At 58.8% G+C, this 19,328-nt stretch overlaps 7 protein-coding genes across 7 annotated transcripts; 3 read left to right on the forward strand and 4 right to left on the reverse strand.

The window, feature by feature from the left end:
- Positions 1 to 44: 44 nt before the first annotated feature.
- Positions 45 to 3,545, reverse strand: CDEST_01399 (Putative ATP-dependent RNA helicase DEAD-box, Helicase superfamily 1/2, ATP-binding protein). Its single transcript, XM_062917558.1, has 4 exons — positions 3,107 to 3,545; positions 2,902 to 3,060; positions 217 to 2,835; positions 45 to 146 (listed from the first exon to the last, which is right to left on the reverse strand). The coding sequence occupies exon 3, from the start codon at positions 2,418 to 2,420 to the stop codon at positions 798 to 800; it is 1,623 nt and encodes a 540-aa protein (XP_062773609.1). The 5' UTR covers positions 2,421 to 2,835; positions 2,902 to 3,060; positions 3,107 to 3,545; the 3' UTR covers positions 45 to 146; positions 217 to 797.
- Positions 3,546 to 6,083: 2,538 nt separating this feature from the next.
- On the forward strand, positions 6,084 to 9,207 carry CDEST_01400 (Putative serine/threonine-protein kinase, active). The gene is made up of 4 exons (XM_062917559.1): positions 6,084 to 6,818; positions 6,889 to 7,617; positions 7,669 to 8,330; positions 8,384 to 9,207. Exons 1-4 carry the CDS (start codon positions 6,768 to 6,770, stop codon positions 8,514 to 8,516), a joined length of 1,575 nt encoding a protein of 524 aa, XP_062773610.1. The 5' UTR covers positions 6,084 to 6,767; the 3' UTR covers positions 8,517 to 9,207.
- A 1-nt stretch (position 9,208) lies between these two features.
- On the reverse strand, positions 9,209 to 11,728 carry CDEST_01401 (Putative pseudouridine synthase, TruD, pseudouridine synthase, catalytic domain superfamily). The gene is made up of 2 exons (XM_062917560.1): positions 11,525 to 11,728; positions 9,209 to 11,472 (listed from the first exon to the last, which is right to left on the reverse strand). Exons 1-2 carry the CDS (start codon positions 11,632 to 11,634, stop codon positions 9,210 to 9,212), a joined length of 2,373 nt encoding a protein of 790 aa, XP_062773611.1. The 5' UTR covers positions 11,635 to 11,728; the 3' UTR covers position 9,209.
- A 182-nt stretch (positions 11,729 to 11,910) lies between these two features.
- On the forward strand, positions 11,911 to 15,611 carry CDEST_01402 (Putative oxoglutarate/iron-dependent dioxygenase, non-hem dioxygenase domain-containing protein). Its single transcript, XM_062917561.1, has 3 exons — positions 11,911 to 14,313; positions 14,372 to 15,213; positions 15,268 to 15,611. Exons 1-3 carry the CDS (start codon positions 14,272 to 14,274, stop codon positions 15,398 to 15,400), a joined length of 1,017 nt encoding a protein of 338 aa, XP_062773612.1. The 5' UTR covers positions 11,911 to 14,271; the 3' UTR covers positions 15,401 to 15,611.
- On the reverse strand, positions 11,946 to 13,592 carry CDEST_01403 (Putative 2-amino-3-carboxymuconate-6-semialdehyde decarboxylase, metal-dependent hydrolase). Its single transcript, XM_062917562.1, has 2 exons — positions 13,338 to 13,592; positions 11,946 to 13,251 (listed from the first exon to the last, which is right to left on the reverse strand). The coding sequence occupies exon 2, from the start codon at positions 13,139 to 13,141 to the stop codon at positions 11,996 to 11,998; it is 1,146 nt and encodes a 381-aa protein (XP_062773613.1). The 5' UTR covers positions 13,142 to 13,251; positions 13,338 to 13,592; the 3' UTR covers positions 11,946 to 11,995.
- A 455-nt stretch (positions 15,612 to 16,066) lies between the features above and the next one.
- Positions 16,067 to 17,682, forward strand: CDEST_01404 (Putative alpha/Beta hydrolase). The gene is made up of 4 exons (XM_062917563.1): positions 16,067 to 16,166; positions 16,224 to 16,381; positions 16,530 to 17,434; positions 17,530 to 17,682. Exons 1-4 carry the CDS (start codon positions 16,125 to 16,127, stop codon positions 17,679 to 17,681), a joined length of 1,257 nt encoding a protein of 418 aa, XP_062773614.1. The 5' UTR covers positions 16,067 to 16,124; the 3' UTR covers position 17,682.
- On the reverse strand, positions 17,490 to 19,068 carry CDEST_01405 (Putative protein-tyrosine phosphatase-like, PTPLA). Its single transcript, XM_062917564.1, has 3 exons — positions 18,567 to 19,068; positions 18,103 to 18,453; positions 17,490 to 18,024 (listed from the first exon to the last, which is right to left on the reverse strand). The coding sequence occupies exons 1-3, from the start codon at positions 18,799 to 18,801 to the stop codon at positions 17,930 to 17,932; spliced, it is 681 nt and encodes a 226-aa protein (XP_062773615.1). The 5' UTR covers positions 18,802 to 19,068; the 3' UTR covers positions 17,490 to 17,929.
- Positions 19,069 to 19,328: the final 260 nt, after the last annotated feature.

Below are 19,328 nucleotides of genomic sequence, written 5' to 3' on the forward strand. Positions count from 1 at the left end.
GGACGACTTCCAGAGATACCCTGTATTTCCTACCTACCACGCCTGTACTACCACTTTACGAATGATGACGACGAGTTATGATCCAGGGACGCTCGATTATGTTGTGTTCTAATCAGACGACACTGAGACCCGGTTTTGTTTTCTCCCTACACATGCCAAAGAGCTCGTCAGCGATGCCCTAAGAAGGGATAACGGCTACTCAAAGGAGATTCTCACTTGTTAATGCCGGATAACCTCGAGAGAAACCAGGTGTCCTTCTCAGCCGGTCTTGTGGTCTGATAAGTACTATAAAATGAGGACAAAATAGGATAAACCGTTGCTGTTAATGAAACCTGGGGTTTGATATCAACAGCATCCAACAATGTGGACTTTTCTTGGTGAAAAGAAGGGAAAAGGGTCTTGGCAGTAAAATGCTCTCAAGACGGTCATGGCAAACTGCAGAACCGGATAATCTCTGTGGGATCCTACATCTTTGGCCGCCGTTCTGGAGCATCACGCCATCACCTTTTTTGCCCACACTGTATGTCGTAAAAGACCCTGGAATGAGTGGTGCTTCACCCATTGACCCTCTCAGCCCATTTTGAGGTCCACTTTATAGCAGATCATGCCGGGAGAGTCACCCAAGGCGAGCCATCGTGATTTTGAGATTGCGACGTGTCGGCTTCATCAGTGCCTTGGACATTTGTCTGTTGGGTATTGTTTTGTCTATCCCGTCTACTCTCATCCAACCATGACAACACCGAGACCCGGATAATTCTGTACTAGCTTTTTCAACAACCTCGTACGCTCCCCCCCTTTCAAGCATTGAGCTTCTGTTTTGTCCTCTTCCTCTTTCCGCCGACCTCCCTCCCTTCCTCGAGCTCCAGCAGCGCCTCCCTCTTCTTCTCGCTCACGACCTTGAGCGTGTCCCGCAGCACGCGCGTCTCGAGGTTGACTCCCTCCTCCTGCCACGCCTCCATCTGCCGGCCCACGCGGGCCTCGATGGCCAGCACCAGCTCGACGTCCCTCTGCCCGACAAACGTCACGGCCTCGCCCTTGCGTCCCGCACGCGCCGTACGGCCGACCCTGTGGATGTAGTCGTCTGGGTTGCGCGGGATGTCGTAGTTGACGACGAGCCCGACCTCGGGGATGTCGAGACCGCGCGAGGCGACGTCCGTGGCGACGAGGATCCGCGCGGCGGCGGCGCGGAAGCGGCCCAGGTTGTCGATGCGCTGGCGCTGGGGCAGACCCGAGTGCAGTGACGTGACGCGGTGGTCGAGCAGGCGCAGCAGGTGGTGGAGGTAGTCGGCGGTCGAGGTGCGGTTACAGAAGATGATGACGGACTTCTCGGTATTGGCATCGGTGAGGAGGAAGGTGTGGAGATAGTGCTCGCGGTGGGTGACGGGGACCTGGAGGTGCATCTGGGCGAGGGTGGCGGGGATGGCGAGGGCCTGGGTGTCGACCTCGCAGACGAAGACGGGCTGCTTGCCGGGCTTGAGGGGCATGTCCTTGAGGGCGCGGACCTCGGGGGTGATGGTGGCGGTGAAGAGGAGGGTCTGGCGCTGGGACGAGGGCGGCAGCACGGAGAGGCACTCCTCGACGTCGGGGATCATGCTGCCGGGCCCCGTGGCGTCGAGGAGACGGTCGGCCTCGTCGAGCACGACGTACATTACGCGGCGCAGGCCGCAGACGGTGTCCTCTCCCGAGGTGCGGATGTGGTCGGCGAGGCGGCCGGGGGTGGCGATGACGACGTGGGGGCGCTGGGCGAGGGCGATGGCCTGCGGGCGCATGTCGGAGCCTCCGGTGACGAGGATGGCCTTGAGGCTCTGCGGGGAGGAGATGGCCTTGAACTGTTCAAAGATTTGCAGGGCGAGCTCGCGGGTGGGCGTCAGAACGAGGGCGAAGATGGCGGTGGGGTCCTCGGCCCATTTCTGGAGGATGGGCACGGCGAAGGCGACCGTTTTGCCGGAACCGGTCCTGCTGCCGCCGATGCAGTCTCTCCCCTTGAGGATCTCGGGTATACAGCCCTTCTGAATGCCGGTGGGCCGCTTGATGGCCATGTTGGCCAACGACTGCACGAGCCATGGGCGCACATTGATGGCGGAGAAGGTGGTGTTGGGGTCCGTCGGCGCAGAGATTGTGCTTTGCGACGGCGCGGGACGGACGGTCTGAGGTGCTTCTTCGACGGCGGCGGCGGCGCGCTTGATTCTTGATGGGGCCTTGATGGTTGAGACAATGGCCTTCAGCTCCTCGTCGTCATCGTCATCGTCTTCGAGGTCTGGCTCGGCAGGGGGCTCAGTCCTCCGTCTCTTGCGCGAGGCGGGACTGTCAAGGTAGTCGGATTCGGACTCGGCGCCGGAAGAGTTGGCGGAGGAAGAAGATGCCGGGTCCTCGTCGTCGGCGGCGGGACCAGGGCGTCTGGGGGCTGCAGAGGACGGCATTGGGGGCGATCTATCACAGAATCGAGATATATGGTATATCTCTTCTTCGAGTGCGGTCGATCAAAGGGCCTGAGACAAGAGTAGCGATTCTTCTGGTTCAAGGGTTGGGGGATGAGCGGGCGGGCGGCGGCTGCACCAGCGTATGAGAATTTTCGGCCTAGGGTCCTCCAAAACTTTTGGATGAAAAAAAAAAAAAAAGTAAAAGCCTTGGATTCAGAATGTTTGTCGGCGACGGGGATTGGACGGGCAAGCGGGGTCATACAGGGTGCTAGTATCGAATGAGACAGTCCAATTGGATCGGACGGTGGTGGCATTGTGGAGTGTGCCAAGTCCCAAAGCGTCAAGATAGACGCGCGCTTGGGGATAGGAGCCGCTAAGGACAGCCACAGACCCACAGTCCACTACAGTCAACAGCCTGCAACCACTCAGAGACGTTGCGTTAGAGAGATAGACTCAGGGGGGAGAGCATGCTCAAACTTACTTACGAGTCACATCTGTCATCTGTTGGCTGCATATTTCATCCGTTACCACCATGATGCTTCTCTGTGTCGCACACTTGTGCGCGTGTAATAGAAAATGGGCATAAATCATGAATATGATTTGAGAGGACCTGACGAGATGGTTGACCCGGATCTTGTTGCTGGGGGGGGGGGGGGGGGGGGGGGGGGGGGGGGGGCAGCCAGTACATCCATCGTACAGTAGTGGCGCAGAGCCAGGAAACTCTTCAGGGCTGAAGGTTGATGACAGCATAACGTTGCTTCCCGCGCCCAAGGATGGGGCCAGCCCGACCGCATTTCCGCCCTATGCCCTATGCTCTTGGCGACTGCCGGATGCCCGCCCCCGGATGCGTGGTGCTTATGCCCAGAGTGCATCAGCCTAGGACATGGCAGCCGAATCTTGGGCTTGGTCTGCTTGTGACTGCAGTGATGTCTGTTTGTAAAGTCGGGTCGATCCGCGGCCTCGTGCCAGCGGGTGACGATGGAGGAGGGAGACGACGCAAAGAGGAATCGACAAATGCCGATCCCGGACAGTTCAGGTCGCTTGGTGGAGGGGGCGTACAAACCTACGTCCACAACGGATGCCTCTCTGTCTCTGGGAACGAGGGTCACAGTGGATCTTTCGGATTCCCTCATTCCTACATTCAGATGCACCGTCTGACAAGCTGGCATGAGTATGTACACCCTTATATACCACACAGATGGGACCCGATGGTCCGGATTCGACAAGCCAAGGGAGGGAGGATCGCGGCGCGATCAGCAGCACCCACGCCGTGATCCTGCCTGTGTCCCTCAGCTTGCCTCATTTTACTGCTCCATGGATGGCTGATCGTGGCAAGTCAGAGACACTTGTTCCAAGCTGGGTGAACCGGCCTGGCCTTCGAGACTTCCGCGACCAAAGACAAGGCAACATTCGGTGCACCGAGGGCGCGTACTTCATGCGTTTTGGGGCAGGGCCCTGGAAAATCGGACCCTCGTCCGATCAGGGTCCAGTCCAGGTCCAGTTATACGGGGTCTGCGGACAACAGGACAATGCGGTGAAGGATGAGAGCGCCGTCCTTCCAACAGCGAAGCGGCAACGCAATGGCTGAGCAACCATCAGCGTCGCAGCCGAGTTTTCTGCAATCAGCTGACGGGACGGAAACGCATGGAGCAGCTTGCTATGCCGATGTTGTTGGGAACTTCGGGTCGTAATGTGGCATGCGGCATGCTGAATGATTTGGAACCCGCGGCAGGTGGGTGTTTTTGCCGCGGACGGAGTTCTAGTCCCCTCCAACAGCATCTGCCGAAAAGGGCTTGGGTCGGTCGGCCTGCCTGTCCTGATCTGTTGCCGCGTCCGGAAACGCCCCCATTTCCAGACGAGACGCTGTCTGTCAAATGGCTGATGCGAGTTTCATCAGCACGCCTCTCTTGGGACCCCAGTGTGAACTGGGCCATTGGTGATTGGCTGCCGTCGGCCCGCATGGAGCCGTTCTGTGATCCTGCAGTCATGTATGTGATGTCGCGGGCTGTCTTAGTGGGTGGGAATGTGCCACGGGAGTAGGAGTGGGCGATTGTTGGCTCGCGACCCGAACGAACTGACTAATTGTCGACACCTAAGCAGAAGCGAAAGCCAACGCCGTGGAGAATGGCACAGAGCCATGTTCATCATTACTCCTTCATCAGACATGAGTCCTGTTGTTATCCAGTCACACCAAATGCCTCGTCTCACCTCCCTCCATCCCAAGACCTTGGAACGGAGAGCCGAGTTGTTTCGGGAACGTCTCCCGGGTTGTCGACGAACCCAGGTATTCATTCGTATGCAAAAAGATGCAGAAGATGGCCGGGAAGCAGTGCAGGGCCAGCCTGGTGCGTGCCCCCCCCCCCCTGTGCGATTGATGCTAGGCGAGATGCTTGGCCCGAGGGGACAGGCGGCCGGCGACTTGCTAGCAGCATGTCGCAGGGCAGGGCATCGAATGGCAGCCCAAGACACGGACGACACACTACCAACGGCAGCGCAACCCCTGCCGGTGCCTCATGCCCCCCCCCCCCCCCATGTATCTGTACGCCCTCTCACTGTTCTTCCGTTGCGCGTAAACGGCCCAGCATGGGTCCGTTGTGTGTGTGTGTGTGTGTGTGTGTGTGTGTGTTTGCAGTGGAAGTAATTTGCCCCTTGGTAGGCATCGTCTGGGACGGGACGGAGCTCACTCATCACACCGTGCCTCTGGTTCGACAGAACGACTGTCTGGTTATGGAGGGGCTGGTGAGTGGTGAATGGTGAGTGGTGTTGGTACATAGTGAGGCACTTTCTCCTGGGTAGAGTACGCGGCCCGATGACGAGACGGCCAGAATTGACTTTGTTGCCTCGTTTCCGTGCGTCTCCGTCAACAGGTCTTGTGTGTTTTCCCCCAAACGCACAGTAGGACACCCGCATATTCATGACTGACTGACTCTCTTGCCTGTCTGCCCCCCCTTCGAAGCTCCGCCCGCCTCGCCAGTTGTATCCAGTTGAAGGAGTCCAGGCCTAGGGGGGGCCATTGCCGTATGCTTGAAACTGCCAAAACCGGAAGGCCAGAACCTAGGACGGACGCAAGGAACTGACTACGTCGTGCGGCGTGTTGTTTTCGCCCAAAGACTCTCAAAACGTAAACAAAGACGGCTGAGAGTATTGTGTAGTCTTCAGCTTCAGCGGGGAACTATTCCATTGACTTTGGCGTGTTTGTTCGTACTATTCGTCCAAATGCGAGGTGCGAGATGGGAATGGCATGACGATGTTAGTGGTTGAGGGATTAGTAGGTACAGAAGGTCCATTTTACAGGTGGGTACCTAGCGTGCGTAGGTATCTTGCTATCTGCCTAAGGTAGATACACGAGGTACGGGACAGCTTGTGTTGCTGAATGTACCAGTCCCCCCCAATCTGCGCCTGTTGCAGCCTGCAGCAGACGGAAAAGGTACCTTGGCCCGACACGCAACACAACACAACACACTCACACACACACACACACACACACACACACACACACATACAGTACACACACCAAATGACCTTGCCCAGTGCATCAGGCCCCCCGGTTTCCATTGGAACTTGGCCTTGGAATTAGCGCCCAAGCCCGCCCCCATCCCGCCGCTCCCCGCCTTTTTTGCCCATTCGTCGCTCGAATCCCACTCAAGCAGCACCATCTCTTACCTCTCAGGCTCTCCCTCCCTCTTCCTCTCCCACTCTCAAAAGGATTCAGGTCCTTTGGGCTCGTCAGTTGCCACTACTTTGCACTCGCATCCCTCACCCGCCTTTCTATCTCATCTGGCCAACTTCGATACTGCACCACCCCTTCGCAAGAGAACCCCCTCCCCCCTCTCTGGAATACCCCCCTTGGCCCCAACACAGATCAGGAACTGTTCGAGTCGACCCAGGCCGCGTACCACAACCTCGCTCGGAACGTCACATCCCACTCAAACCCGCTCTCTAACCCCCGATATCGACCTCCTGACTCCTGCGGGGAAAGCTGCTCGATCTTCTACGCCGGTTTTCTATCGTGTCTCTCGCTTTCATCCATTCCGATCTTCAAGGAAACACGCTTCAACAGCCCCTCTCGACGATACTGACGCACTTGGCTTGGAACCAGAAGCATCGGTCTTTTGAAGCCTCCCATTTCCCACCTCCAACCAACCCATTCACTACGTCAGTTACTTGCTCGGCACAACCCTTCCGCCGCACTAGTTCCTGGTTTCCGCCCGTGCTCTGTGCCGCAGCCATCACATCGTCACGTAGCTCTTGACTTCACTTCCTTTGCGACCTCGTGGAATCCCATCTCTCTGCCCCTCCCCCACTTCAACTGCACTCTTCTGGCCCGTCCGACATACCATTGCTGTCATGGTCGATCAGCAATCTTCACAGCCTCAGACAATGGACCCTCCTCAGCAGGTAAGCATGCCCGCGTGATGCATCTTCGTCATGCTCGTGGTCGCGAGCTCTGTTGACACCTTCTCTTCAGGCACCACCGAGTATCCCCTCCCCCGCCCTATCCACGCCCGGATCCGTTCCCATGATGAACTCGCCAGTCCCCCTACTCCGCCCTGCCATTCCCGGTGGCAGGTCCGGCGGCGGTGCTCGAACACCTAGACTCGGTCTCGCGATTCCTCCTTCGCCAAATGCAAAGCCAGTCGGCGGACAGCCGCCTCAGCCCGTAAACTCGCGACCTCCCCTCCCGACTCTGCACCTGGCCACTCCGAAGGGCAGCCAGACGACACCCTACGAGCAGCCATCGAGAGCGGCAGGCGTAGGACAGTCAGCGAGCGGTGGCAGTGAGAGCAGCGCGGCCCATTCAAGGTCGGGCAGCTTCGGCCCTCTGGACGGCCGTGCTAGCAATCCCACATCAGCCGGCTCTCAATACTCGGCGCTATCCTTTGCTTCACAGTACGGCTTCCCAGCGAGGCCTCAAGGAACTCCGGATCCGTCATCCGCTGTAGGCTCCATATACTCTGAGCGGAGCGAAGGCGGAGTTGGCATGGAGCGAGATAACAGCCTGCAGGGGCTCGAGGGTTTCGACAAGCTATCATTGGAGCGGGGTAGAACACTGGATGTGGAGGAGCTCGACTCGGACGGCTGGAGGGTTGCGAGCATGGAGAACCGGATCGAGGAGCTCGGCAGTCTCGGCGAAGGTGCCGGCGGAGCCGTTACGAAAGCCAAATTGAAGGGTGGAAAGACCACCTTCGCCCTCAAGGTGCGTATCATGCTATTCACACTGTCGGAAAACGAGGGCTAATAACTTTAGGTCATCACCACAAATCCCGATCCCGACGTCAAGAAGCAGATTGTGCGCGAATTGGGATTCAACAAGGAGTGTGCATCGGAACACATCTGCCGCTACTATGGCGCCTTCGAGGACTCGACGACGGGCACCATCTCGATCGCCATGGAGTTCTGCGAAGGCGGCTCCCTGGACAGCATCTACAAGGAGGTAAAGAAGCTCGGCGGCCGTACCGGCGAGAAAGTTCTGGGCAAGATCTCGGAGGGTGTGCTCCGCGGACTGACGTACCTGCACGGTATGCGTATTATTCATCGAGACATCAAGCCGTCCAACATCCTGCTCTGCAGGAACGGAGATGTCAAACTCTGCGACTTTGGTGTTTCCGGCGACTTTGGCACCAAGGGAGAAGCAAACACCTTCATCGGCACCAGCTACTACATGGCCCCCGAGCGTATCACCGGCCAGTCGTACACCATCACTTCCGACGTCTGGTCAACAGGCGTCACTCTGCTGGAGGTGGCGCAACACCGGTTCCCGTTCCCAGCCGACGGTACCGAGATGCAACCACGAGCCGGATTGATCGACCTTCTAACCTACATCGTCCGGCAACCGATACCGAAGCTCAAGGATGAGCCCGATGCAAACATTTTTTGGAGCGACAACTTCAAGTACTTTATCGAGTGCTGGTAAGTGGCTTCCTGCAGTTGATGTGAACCCGGTTCGCTGACATGATTTGAAGTCTCGAGAAGGAGTCTACTCGAAGAGCAAGCCCCTGGAGGATGCTCGAGCATCCGTGGATGGTTGAGATGCGGTCGAAACGTGTCAACATGGCGAAATATCTCGCCCAGGTTTGGGGTTGGGACACCAAATAAGCGTGGGCAGGACAAGGACAATGCATCTGCAACGCATTCAACCATGCATGACATTCATTGTCTCACACGGCGCCAGCTTGATGACCAATCGGGACCACAAAGGGAACCAGAGGCACCTCCCGGAGAAACTGCGAGAATAGTGGCCGGAGTCTCTAGAGTGAAAACGCCATAAGCTCGACGACTCGAGAGAGGAAGCACATTTACACCCAAGCCAGCGGCAAAGCGATCAAGCAGGACAAGACAATTTTTCATGATTTAATATGACGGGCGTACGGGCACAGGATTGCCGATTGTCTCGCTCTCAGGGGGAAGAGGGGCTGGGTTCTTCTTCAGTAGCGGTAGCTGAGTTGTACCCGGGACGAGCGAGTCGGTGTCAGCACTACCTAGTTGGAAAGACCATTGGCATTATTTGCGACGTTCAAGCGAATTCAAACGGGGGAAAAAGTATTGCCGTCCTCTTGGGTTGATTTTTTCTTTTCTCGTCTTTCTTCTTTCTCGGGCCGATGTGTGTTTGGTAGGGGGTTAGGGAGGCATTGTACATATTTATCGATGAAAACGATTCTCTCTCCAAGTAGGGGGTATCTAATCTAGTCTACACCATTTACATGCCAAGTAGATTTCATCAACCTTCAGTCAGTGATGAAGTGTTTGTTTACTGTCCCCCCCCCCCGTCGACGCACTTTTCGACGCTGATCATGCGTGAGCCACGGATGTTGTCTCGGTCTCGGCCGACTTGGGGGACTCATCTGTCTCCTTGTGAGCAGCAGTAGCAACAGTGGCGGCGGTGGTGGTGGCGGTGACTGCCGCGACTTCGGATTCGTCGACGCCCATCAGCTCCCGCAACGCGACGGTGGCGTAGGCGCTCTTGGGCAGTTGGAATCTAACCACGACAGCCGTCTTGGTCTTTTCGGCCGTCGGCCTGGATCCTGCAGCAGCCGCCTCGTCCTCGGCCTTTGCCTCTGCTCCGGCCGCAGGCTTCTCCTCTTCGGTTTGCGGCGCGTCCTCCATCTTCTCGTCGCCCATGGCCTCGCCCCCCTGCGCCTCCGTCTCCGGGGCCGTCTCCAGGGCTATCTCCGTCTTGGCCTTCTTGTTGTCGCCATCCTGCCCCTCGGCCTCGTCGCGGGCACGCTTCTTGCCCGCACCGCTCCGCGCGGCGCGAATGCGGTCCATGTCGGTGGGGTGCATCTGCTCGTTATCGTCTTCGTACGCGCGCACCTCGAAGCCGGGCTCGGCGAGGAAGCGCACAACGACCTTGCGGTAGTCACCGCGGAGGCTGAACTCGCGCTGCCGGCGAATCATCTTGGTCGGGTCGAGGCCGCCGTTGTCGCGCATGAAGGTCGTGTAAAATTCGCCCACTGCATTGGTGGGGTAGACGACGGCGTGGCCAGGGGAGGGGAGGACGATGTCGTGGATTGTGTACTTGCCTGAGGCGGCCTCTTCCGCGGTCAAGGGGCGTGCGTCGGAGAACTCGGCGTCGTCATCGTCCTGGTTCGTCTCTGCATCATTGGCCTGCGGCTTCGAACCGTCGGCGAAAACGAGGTCGCCCTCAACCACCTTTTCGCCGTACAGCCGCCAGCGGTGGCTCGCCGCGTGGTTCCAGACGTAGGACTGGTATGCATGCAGATACATGCTGCGCAGGCCGCGGGTAATGCTCGTCAGGGCGCCAGTGAAATCCCGGCGGGAGGGGCCGCTTGACATGCCGAGGTGGCGGATAAGGCTCGACTCGGCGGAGAAGCGGCGTGGCAGATGCTTGAGCGCTTCCTCCGCGGACCCGCCCTCGCGGAAGAGCATACACGCGTGGTGGCGGCTGAAGTCGTCCCGCGCGTGCGCCTGCTCGGGTACCTCGCCAGCGGCAGCGCGCTTGGCGATGGCCTCGTCGTAGGCGAGGATGGCGTTGACGGCGCCCTCGAAGTCCTCCTGCAGGATCAGGCGACCGACCTCGTGCGTGCCGACGGCGTGCGTGCCAAAGCGCTGGTGGCCGAAGTAGTTGATCCAACCGAGGCTGTGCATGCTCGCCATAGCGGCCTTGACGGAGTTATGGATCTGAGCGTGGCGGTCGGCGGGGGATAGATCGGGCGAGCCGGCGACGAGGCAGTCCTTGAGGGCGATGACGAACTCGTTGCCGGCGTGGGCACCGAGGTGGATCGGCGTCGGGGCGTAGAGGTAGTCGCCGACGGTGACGCCGTTAAGGCGCGCGCGGACGAGGGCGTCGGCGCGCTGGCCGCGAATGGAGCAGCGTTGCGTGGTGGCGGCGCGGCGATCTTTGGTGCCTGCAGTGCCGATGGCCTGGGGCTTGGTTCGCAGCGCCTTGGAGATCTGGTGCAGGGCGTCCATGGTGTCGCGGTTCTCCTTGTACATTGTGAAGTGGAGGTACTCCCCTTCGCCGGGAGCGCGGGCCTTGGGCTTCTTCTGCTTGTTGCTGTTGTTATTGTTGTCGCGACCGCCGCGCATCCCCTTCCCCTTGCCGCGAGGGGGTACGACTCGGGCGACGATAGCGCCCGTCGGGTCGGTGGACGTGTCGATTGCCGAGTTGAAGATGCGCCGGACGCTCTGGTGGAGCTGGGAGCGCTGGTCCTTGTCGTCCATGATGGGCGAGGTCGCGGGTTCGGTCTTGGCGTTCTGGTCGGCGGATATTGTCTGGTACAGTGCCAGCAGCTGGTTGGCGAAGTCTTCATTTGTGAGGGAGGCGATTGCCGCAAGGTCTTCGGCAGGGATCTCGGGGACGACCGGTTTCTCTGCTGCTGATGTTGGTACGGCGGCGGCGGTTGTGTCTTCGTTCTGTGCCGCGTCTTCCTTCTTGGCTTCTTCTTCCTTCTTCTCCTCGACTACGGGGGCCGGAGGGGGAGGGGGGGGGGGAGCAGGAGTGGTGTCCTTGGGAGGTGGCGGGAGACGAGTTTCCTTAAGGTGCAGGACGGATCCATCTTTGTTGATTTCGTAGACTTGGAAGTCGGTGTACCTATGGACTTTTTCAGCAGGAAGATCCAACGAAACTAGGTCGGGGAGCTGACCTCTTGCGCATATCTCCAGTCCAAGCTGTCATGCTCGGCGCGATGCGCTCGGTGATGCCAAGGGACGCATCGAGGCGTGTTCCATTGGAGCGGCGGACTTCAGCCGTCATTTTGAAGATAAACTGATATGATACAGAGCCTGATCCTGTTTCCGTACGCTTACAATTGCTCAGTTTCGGCCGAATCGATGAGTACAGTAGTGGCGGTTCAAGATGCGGGATCAATGTACATCGCGGGGCCAGCAGCCATATTTTCAGTGACTGCCGGCAGAAATCAGGGAGCCGATATGGAAGGGGAAGGCGGTATGGATTATATCCACAGACGCCTACCCAAAACGGTAAGCGGTAAGCATCGGTCACTCAACACGGTCATTTCTCATGTGAGGTTGTTCTGAGCTTATTCAAAACCACGAGATTCATCCATGAGTAGGACCCGACATCGATTTCATTTTTCTTTTACCAGAAAATTTACTCAATCAACCTTCAGGTTCAAAATTCTGATCGCGTTGCCGCCCATGATGGACTTTGCCTGATCACTCCCCTCGCCCACGGCCGCAGCGACCGCGTCGGCATTCATGCTTACACTCTCCCACTCGCCCTGCTCATCGGTGGTCAGCGGCGGGAAGAAGGGGTGGTCGGTGCCGAACATGAGCCTGTCCGCTCCGCTCGCATCTATGGCCGCCTTCAACCCAACCTCGGAGTAGATGACGGCGTCGAGGTAGATCTGCTCCTTGAGCACATCCCACACCTTTCTGCGGCCCTTGCCGGCCTTGCCCTCGCGCACCAGCTGGCCATCGTGCATGATGCAGCTCTCGATGCGTCCCGCAAGGAAGGGCAGCGTGCCGCCGCTGTGCGCCAGAAGCATGCGCAGCTCGGGCACCGCGTCGAAGACGCCTGCCAAAAACATGCGTGTGACGGCGATGGTGGTCTCCATTGGGAAGCCCAGCGCCAGAGGCAGCACATGGCCGTACTCATTGCTCGCCCTGGGGCCCCAGACGTCGTTGGGCAAGCCGTAGTGCGGGTGCAGGAAGATGGTCAGGCGGGCCGCGGCAATGGCCTTGAAGATGGGCAGCAGGTCCGGATCGTCGAGACCCTTACCCAGGCCCGAGGTGCCGAGAATGATGCCGCGACAATACTTGAGTGCTCTGACGTGGTTGATGGCCTCGAGGATGGTCTCGAGCGACGCAGTTAGGGGCAGGGTGGCGAAGAAGAAGAGACGGCCAGGGTGGGCGGCGCACATGGCGTCGAACTCCTCGTTGACACCCTTGGCCATAGCGCCCGACTCGGAGGCGTCGACAAAGTCGAGCCAGGGGTTCGCCAAGGAGACGACCGAGATGTCGATCTTGTGCGTATCCATGAAATGCACCTTCTGGTCCAGTGAGGCGTAGTGCGAGGTCAGCGGCCGGCCCGGGGGCTTGGCCGAAGAGTCCTTGGTGGCTTCATCGAGGGCCTGCTCCTCCGAGGCGAGGAGGATGAAGCGCGGGTCCGGCGTTTGCGGGAAGCTGCGCACGACGGGAATGGTGGTTCGAGATTCAAGAATCTTGATATACGAAGGGGGGTACATGTGGGTGTGGATGTCCACCACTTTCATGGGCGTTGATGATGATGATGAGGCCATTTCGTCTCTGGCCAGCGGGCGTTTGGTTTCCCTTTTCCGTTGGGGGGTTTGAGTGTTACCGACCCGAGCCGAAGCGAATGAGGGGTGATGGATCAACAGAAAATGGGCATCTGTTTCTTTGTGAGTCGAGTCTTGCTACTAATGACTGTTTCCCGGCGTGGAATAAAGACATGGGAGGAGATGCCCGCCGACTTACAGAAAAATCGAGAGGCTCAATGGTGAGTCAAGTCGAGCAGCTTACTTACAAGTCACGGTTTCAGGAATACACGGAACAGAGAAAACAGCGGCTGGACTGGTTTCGGGGCGGAACAGAGACCGGCGCTTCGTCTTTTACAAGTACCTTGAGGTAGGTAAGTACCGGTTACCCGACAGACTACGTCTTTCCAGGAAGGTGACGAGGTTGCCACGACCCGCACGCGCAAATCCAGCAAATCCAAAGTTCCCCTCATTGCACTCCGTATGCGCACCCAACGTGCAACCCTCCAGTCTCATTGTCCCACAAACCGCAAACCCCACACGCGGGCGTCTCCAATTGCGGTGGCTGTAATCTTACCCCGCCGTTATCTCAACCTCCGCCCGGACCCTTATCATCACCCTTTCCCTCACCTATCTTTTTGGTGGCGGGGTAAACGAACACCACCTTATTCGTCTTACACGTACGTATAACGTGTAGGAGGTCTCCGATCCCCCTCGCTCCACTGCGGTTCTAGCCGGGCCTGTAGCGCCCCCCGGGCTCCTCCCAAAGTCTTTTCTCTGTCCCTGTATCGCCCGTATGGCCGGGATCAACAAGGGAGCCTTGACATGTCCGGATTATGTAGATGGTGCCGGTGGTTGGCTAGCATGATACGACGTCAATGCTCGGCTTGTGGTTGGCTGGCGTGCCGCTCTCACGGGCTGTGATTCGAAAACCAGTGAGATATAAGTCACTCGGATCCCATCCCGCGCGTTGCGGTGGTGAGGAACCTTATCACGACTTCTTATCCAGTCCCCCCCCCATCGCCTTTGCTTCAAGTGATGCTCTCTTGTTGCAGATGTCTGATTGACGAATCCCAAACCGTATTCCTCCACATGAACACAGCAACACAGCAACAAAACAACACCTCAGAGGCACGATACTGACTGACATCGCCATGGCGGCCACCGCGGTAGACAAGGAGGGCCTCTTCATCCCCGTGAGTGGTATCCTCATCTGCAACATCTCACGTGCCACAGCTTACCTCCTCATTTCAGCTCATCGACTTCTCCGCCTTCCTCAACGGCGATCCCGCCAAGCGTACCGCGACGGCCAAGCAGATCCTCAGCGGGTTCCAGAACGCCGGGTTTATCTACCTCAAGAACGTGCCCATCACTCCGGAGCTCCGCGCCGCCACCTTTGCCAAGTCAGCCGACTTCTTCGCCCAGGACGACGCCGCGAAGCTCGCCCTCGGCTGGACGACGCCCGAGGCGAACCGCGGCTACTCGGCGCCCGGCCGCGAGAAGGTCAGTAACCTGACGACCACGGCCGAGATCGAAAAGGTGCGCGCGGGGAACCCCGACCTGAAGGAAAGCTACGAGATCGGCCGCGAGGGCGAGCCCGACCACCCTAACCAGTGGCCCGTCGAGGAGCCGGGTACGCGCGTCGCTGGCTTCAGGTCGCAGATGCTCGAGTTTCACGACCAGTGCAAGGCGCTGCATGTCGAGGTCATGCGCGCCATCGCCGTCGGCATGGGCATCGACGAGCACTTCTTTGACAGCTTCACCGACGCCGGCGATAACACGCTGCGCCTGCTGCACTACCCCTCCGTCGACCCTAACGTCTTCAAGATCAACCCCGGCCAGGTCCGCGCCGGCGAGCACAGCGACTACGGCTCCATCACGCTGTTGTTCCAGGACGACCGCGGCGGCCTCCAGGTCAAGAGCCCCAACGGGCAGTTCGTGGACGCGACGCCCATCCCGGGGACGGTGGTTGTCAACGCGGGCGACCTCCTGGCGCGGTGGAGCAACGACACCATCAAGAGCACCATCCACCGCGTGGTCGAGCCCCCGAGGAAACCAGAGGACGGCACCGAGTACCCGCCGCGGTACAGCATTGCGTGGGTGTTGACCGGCTCTCGCCCGTATGTACAACAGCCTCTAACGTTGAACAGGTACTTCTGCAACCCCAACTTCAAGAGCCATATTGAGGCAATTCCCGGCACATATGCAACGGAATCAGAGAAGAAGTACGAAGGTATTAACAGTGGGACGTATCTCGTGCAGCGGCTGACGGCCACATACTGATTCGCTTCACTGGGCAAATGGTACGAGGGCGCCCCAGGTACGACTGATGAGACTGGTCTAAGGGTGCGAAAGCGGGCAACTGTCATTCAGTGAAATGCAGCAGTTTTTTGTTTCTCGTGTTAGGTTTCGATGGCGAAGCGGGCAGGGCATCAAGATGAATGCCAGCATGCCACACAAAAGTCGCCCCATGGTTCATGGTTTTTTTTTTTTTTGGGGGGGGGGGGGGGGGGTTGAATGTCGAAACCCAGCATATTCAGTCGCTCACCATCCTGACCTTACGGGCCCAATCCTACACGTGAAAGGCATTGGTGACGCCAGTGACATCTACATGTCTCGCCACATAACTGCGATGGGCCAGCTATCTATTAGTCAATAGGGAGGCCAGTCAGTCTCTTAAGGCGTAAATCATATTACTCCGTAGGCCTGACCCGAAAGGGGGTTACAAGTGTCGTGTCCTGACCGGACCCATTGTCTGACCTTGCCGGCTTCTCAGGGCCAAGATTGGTTAAAGTTGTTGCTTTTTAGAGATGCGGGAGAGATAAATCACATGGGCGGGTGGCGAGGCAGAGAGGGGGGCCCTCTACGGACACACGCCCACTGTGATTGCACTGTAAGCTCACTGTGAGGCAACTGCGAGACGCTCAGCCACCGCTGCTGCTGCTACTGTCCCGAGCGTTCATCTCACCCTTAACTTACATTAAGTGAGTATTTAGATGCATGAAAAATGAAGAAGACGTTGCTCCTGGTATTCATCCACGGGTTCAAGGTACGTTTATCCCGGTTTGCGATGGTCTCATTAATCCTGTTCTAACAATTCGACAAGGGGGGCGACGACACTTTCGGCGACAAGGACGGCTTCACGGAGCAGCTGCGCGCCGACGTCGCCGCCGCGCTGCCCAAGATCAACGTCAACGTCGTCGTGTACCCGAAGTATGAGACGCGCGGCGACCTGGGGGACTGCGTGAGCCGGTTCCGCGACTGGTAAACACTTCCATTCCTTGACAGTCCCATGACGACCCCTCTCTCTCTCTCTCTCTCTCTCACACACACACACACACACACACACACACACATACATACATACACGACCGACGAGTGACAACTGACGACTGACGACTGATACCCATAGGCTCCTTGAGAAGGTCATCGACCTCGAAGTCGCCAACGACACCCCCTCGCCCACTGTTGACCCTTCGGTCCGTGTCGTGCTGGCCGGCCACTCCATGGGCGGCATTGTCGCCGCCGAGACCGTCATCGGCCTCACATCGGACCGGCCCATCCACTCGGGGGACGACGGCGGCGTCGAGAACAAGGCCGCCGCTGACGGCCCCTCCTCCTCTGCCCCGTCTTCCTCCGCCATGCCCTCGCTCAACACACTCATGTTTCCCTACATTCAGGGCGTCATCGCCTTCGACACGCCCTACCTCGGCATCTCCCCGGGCGTCGTCGCCCACGGCGCCGAGGGCCACTACAACGCCGCCAACGCCGCCATGACCCAGCTCAGCGGCCTGGGCACCGCCCTCTGGGGCGCGAAGCAGGACGGCACCACGTCGCCCTCGCCGTCGCGGAACAAGGCCCCCGTCGCCGCCCTCCCGGCCCCGACCGCGAACGACACCCCCCAGCAGCAGCAGCAGCAGCAGGGCGCCTGGGCGAAATGGGGCAAAATCGCCATGGTGGCCGGCAGCGCGGCGGCCGTGGCGGCGAGCGCCGGCGCCGCCTACTACAACCGCGAGCACATCACCCAGGGCCTGTCGTGGGCGACGTCGCACCTCGAGTTCGTCGGCTGCCTGGCCAAGGGCGCCGAGCTGCAGGCGCGCGCGCAGCGCATGGCGCGACTCAGCCGGGAGCTCGACGTCGGCTTCGCCAACCTGTACACGCGCCTCGGCAAGGCCGCCGGGTCCAAGGAGGTCGGCGTCGTCGGCACCGTCCTGGGTCGGGACCGGACCTTCTGCAACCTACCCAAGAGGGGCGCCGCCGGCGTGTGGGAGGCGGCCGTGAACGACGCCGCCACGGAGGAGACGCAGGCGCACATGAGTGAGTGGAATCCTCCGGGGAGGGGTCGTGGTGGTTTTTTTTTTCTTGGGGGGGGGGGGGGTTGAGAATAGGCATGCTAATCCGTTGTGACAAAGACATGTTCGAAGCCAAGAAGAACCCTGGGTACGACAAGCTCAAGCAGGACGCGGCGGGTCTAATTGTCCAGTGGACGCGGAACGAGTGGTACGAGACGAGCGAAGAGGACAAGCCCGCGATCAAGGAGGCGGGCGAGAGTGCGGCTGCTTAATGACGGAAGGGTGGTTCTTGTTCCCTTCTCTTTACTATTATGTTTGTGCTAACCCCTCCCTCTATTCGTCACGGACAAAAGTTGCTACCCCCGCGCAACCGCATACGATACGCCGTTGGATAACCGTTTCTCGTCTGTCTTTTTGTCTATGTCCATACCCATCCATCCCCTATAGTATAGTCCCGAAATACCCACCCAAGTTTTACTTGACCTTTCTGGATTCCCTCCTCTTTTGTTTTGATGATCGCCTACTGAGTCTTTGCGCGGCCCGCCTCCTCGGCCTTCAGACTACGCATGACCTTGCTTCGCTGCTTCATCATGTACGTGTACAGGATGTACGAGCCTGTCGTCGTTAGCACATCTCAACCCACCACCCCTTGCCACGGACGGCGCAAGAGTTACACAGCTGTAGATGACGTACCGGGAACGTAGACGGCGAGGATGGCGTACGCGACGTACGGGAACACCTCGCCGAACTGCCTGGCGGGCTCAGCGGCCAGGTAGATGAGGGCGCACTCGCTCGTGATGCCGATAGGGTACAGCACGAAGAAGGTGTTGTAGCGCAACCAGGTCAGGGGCCTGGGCTGGAAGCCGCTGAGGTTGAGCGCAAAGTACGAGTAGCGGATGACCTCGGTGACGCTCCAGGCCAGCAGCATGGACGAGTACCAGGTGCTGCGCGCGAGCCAGGGGAAGGGGTACACGACGCCCCAGACGAGGACGAAGCGGCTGAGGACCTGCATAACGGTCGTGAAGACGGGGGCACGAACAACGCCTGTGAAGACGGGGAACACCGTCAGCTGTACGTACATCTTTCGAAAGCCCGCCCTTCATCGCAGAGAGGGAGGGACGGGGGAAAGGAGAGGGGTGATTGGGGCGGTTTCTTACCGAGCAACGCGTGCAGGATCTCCATGGCGGCCACGGTCTGCGTCCAGCGCGTCCAGTCGCCTACGCCGAGGTGCACAAAGTGCGGCCCGCGGAGGAAGAAGAGGGCGAGGGTGCGGCCGAGGACGGTGGCCCAGGCGACGGCGGAGACGAAGTTGTAGAGGATCAAGTAGCCGTTCTTGAGGGGAGACGAGGGCCGGCGCTGCGGCCTCGTCGGGCCGGCTGCTGTGTCGGCCATTTTTTCCTCGTCGTTCCTTCTTCGGGTCGGTCGGGTGATCTGCTTTGCTTGGTGGTTGGGCGGGATCGGGGGCGGCTGGCTGACGATTTATTGAAAGCTAGAATCCGTCAAGAGAGCCTGTCGTTGGCAGGTGATCGGGTCCAGGGTTTTGGGTGGGGGGGGATGCAAGGCGCAGAGAGACGGGAAGTTTGTTGAGGAATGTGGAGGGTTGAGAACTTGAGATGCAGCCAGGGTTTTGAGGCGCTGTGCTGTCCGTCCTTGCCATAGGCCAATTGCCTCGGCCTGTTAGAAGGCAGGGGTTGCTCAACTGTAAAAGGTACGTCACAGTAGGTTGCTGTTGTTTGTTGCAGGGGTGGGGTGACAACTACTGTACCTTATTTCACATCACAGATCAGAACTGAAGCTCCCCTGAGCTATTATTTATCTAAATCCCTGCCTAGTTATGTGGAAGTATGTAGTTTAAGACGTGATGAAGAAGCTCTATAGAGACATTTCCCCCATAACACATATGACATATTCATGAATAG

The sequence above is a fragment of the Colletotrichum destructivum genome, chromosome 1 (genome assembly GCF_034447905.1).
Source record: "Colletotrichum destructivum chromosome 1, complete sequence".
Taxonomy (NCBI): domain Eukaryota; kingdom Fungi; phylum Ascomycota; class Sordariomycetes; order Glomerellales; family Glomerellaceae; genus Colletotrichum; species Colletotrichum destructivum.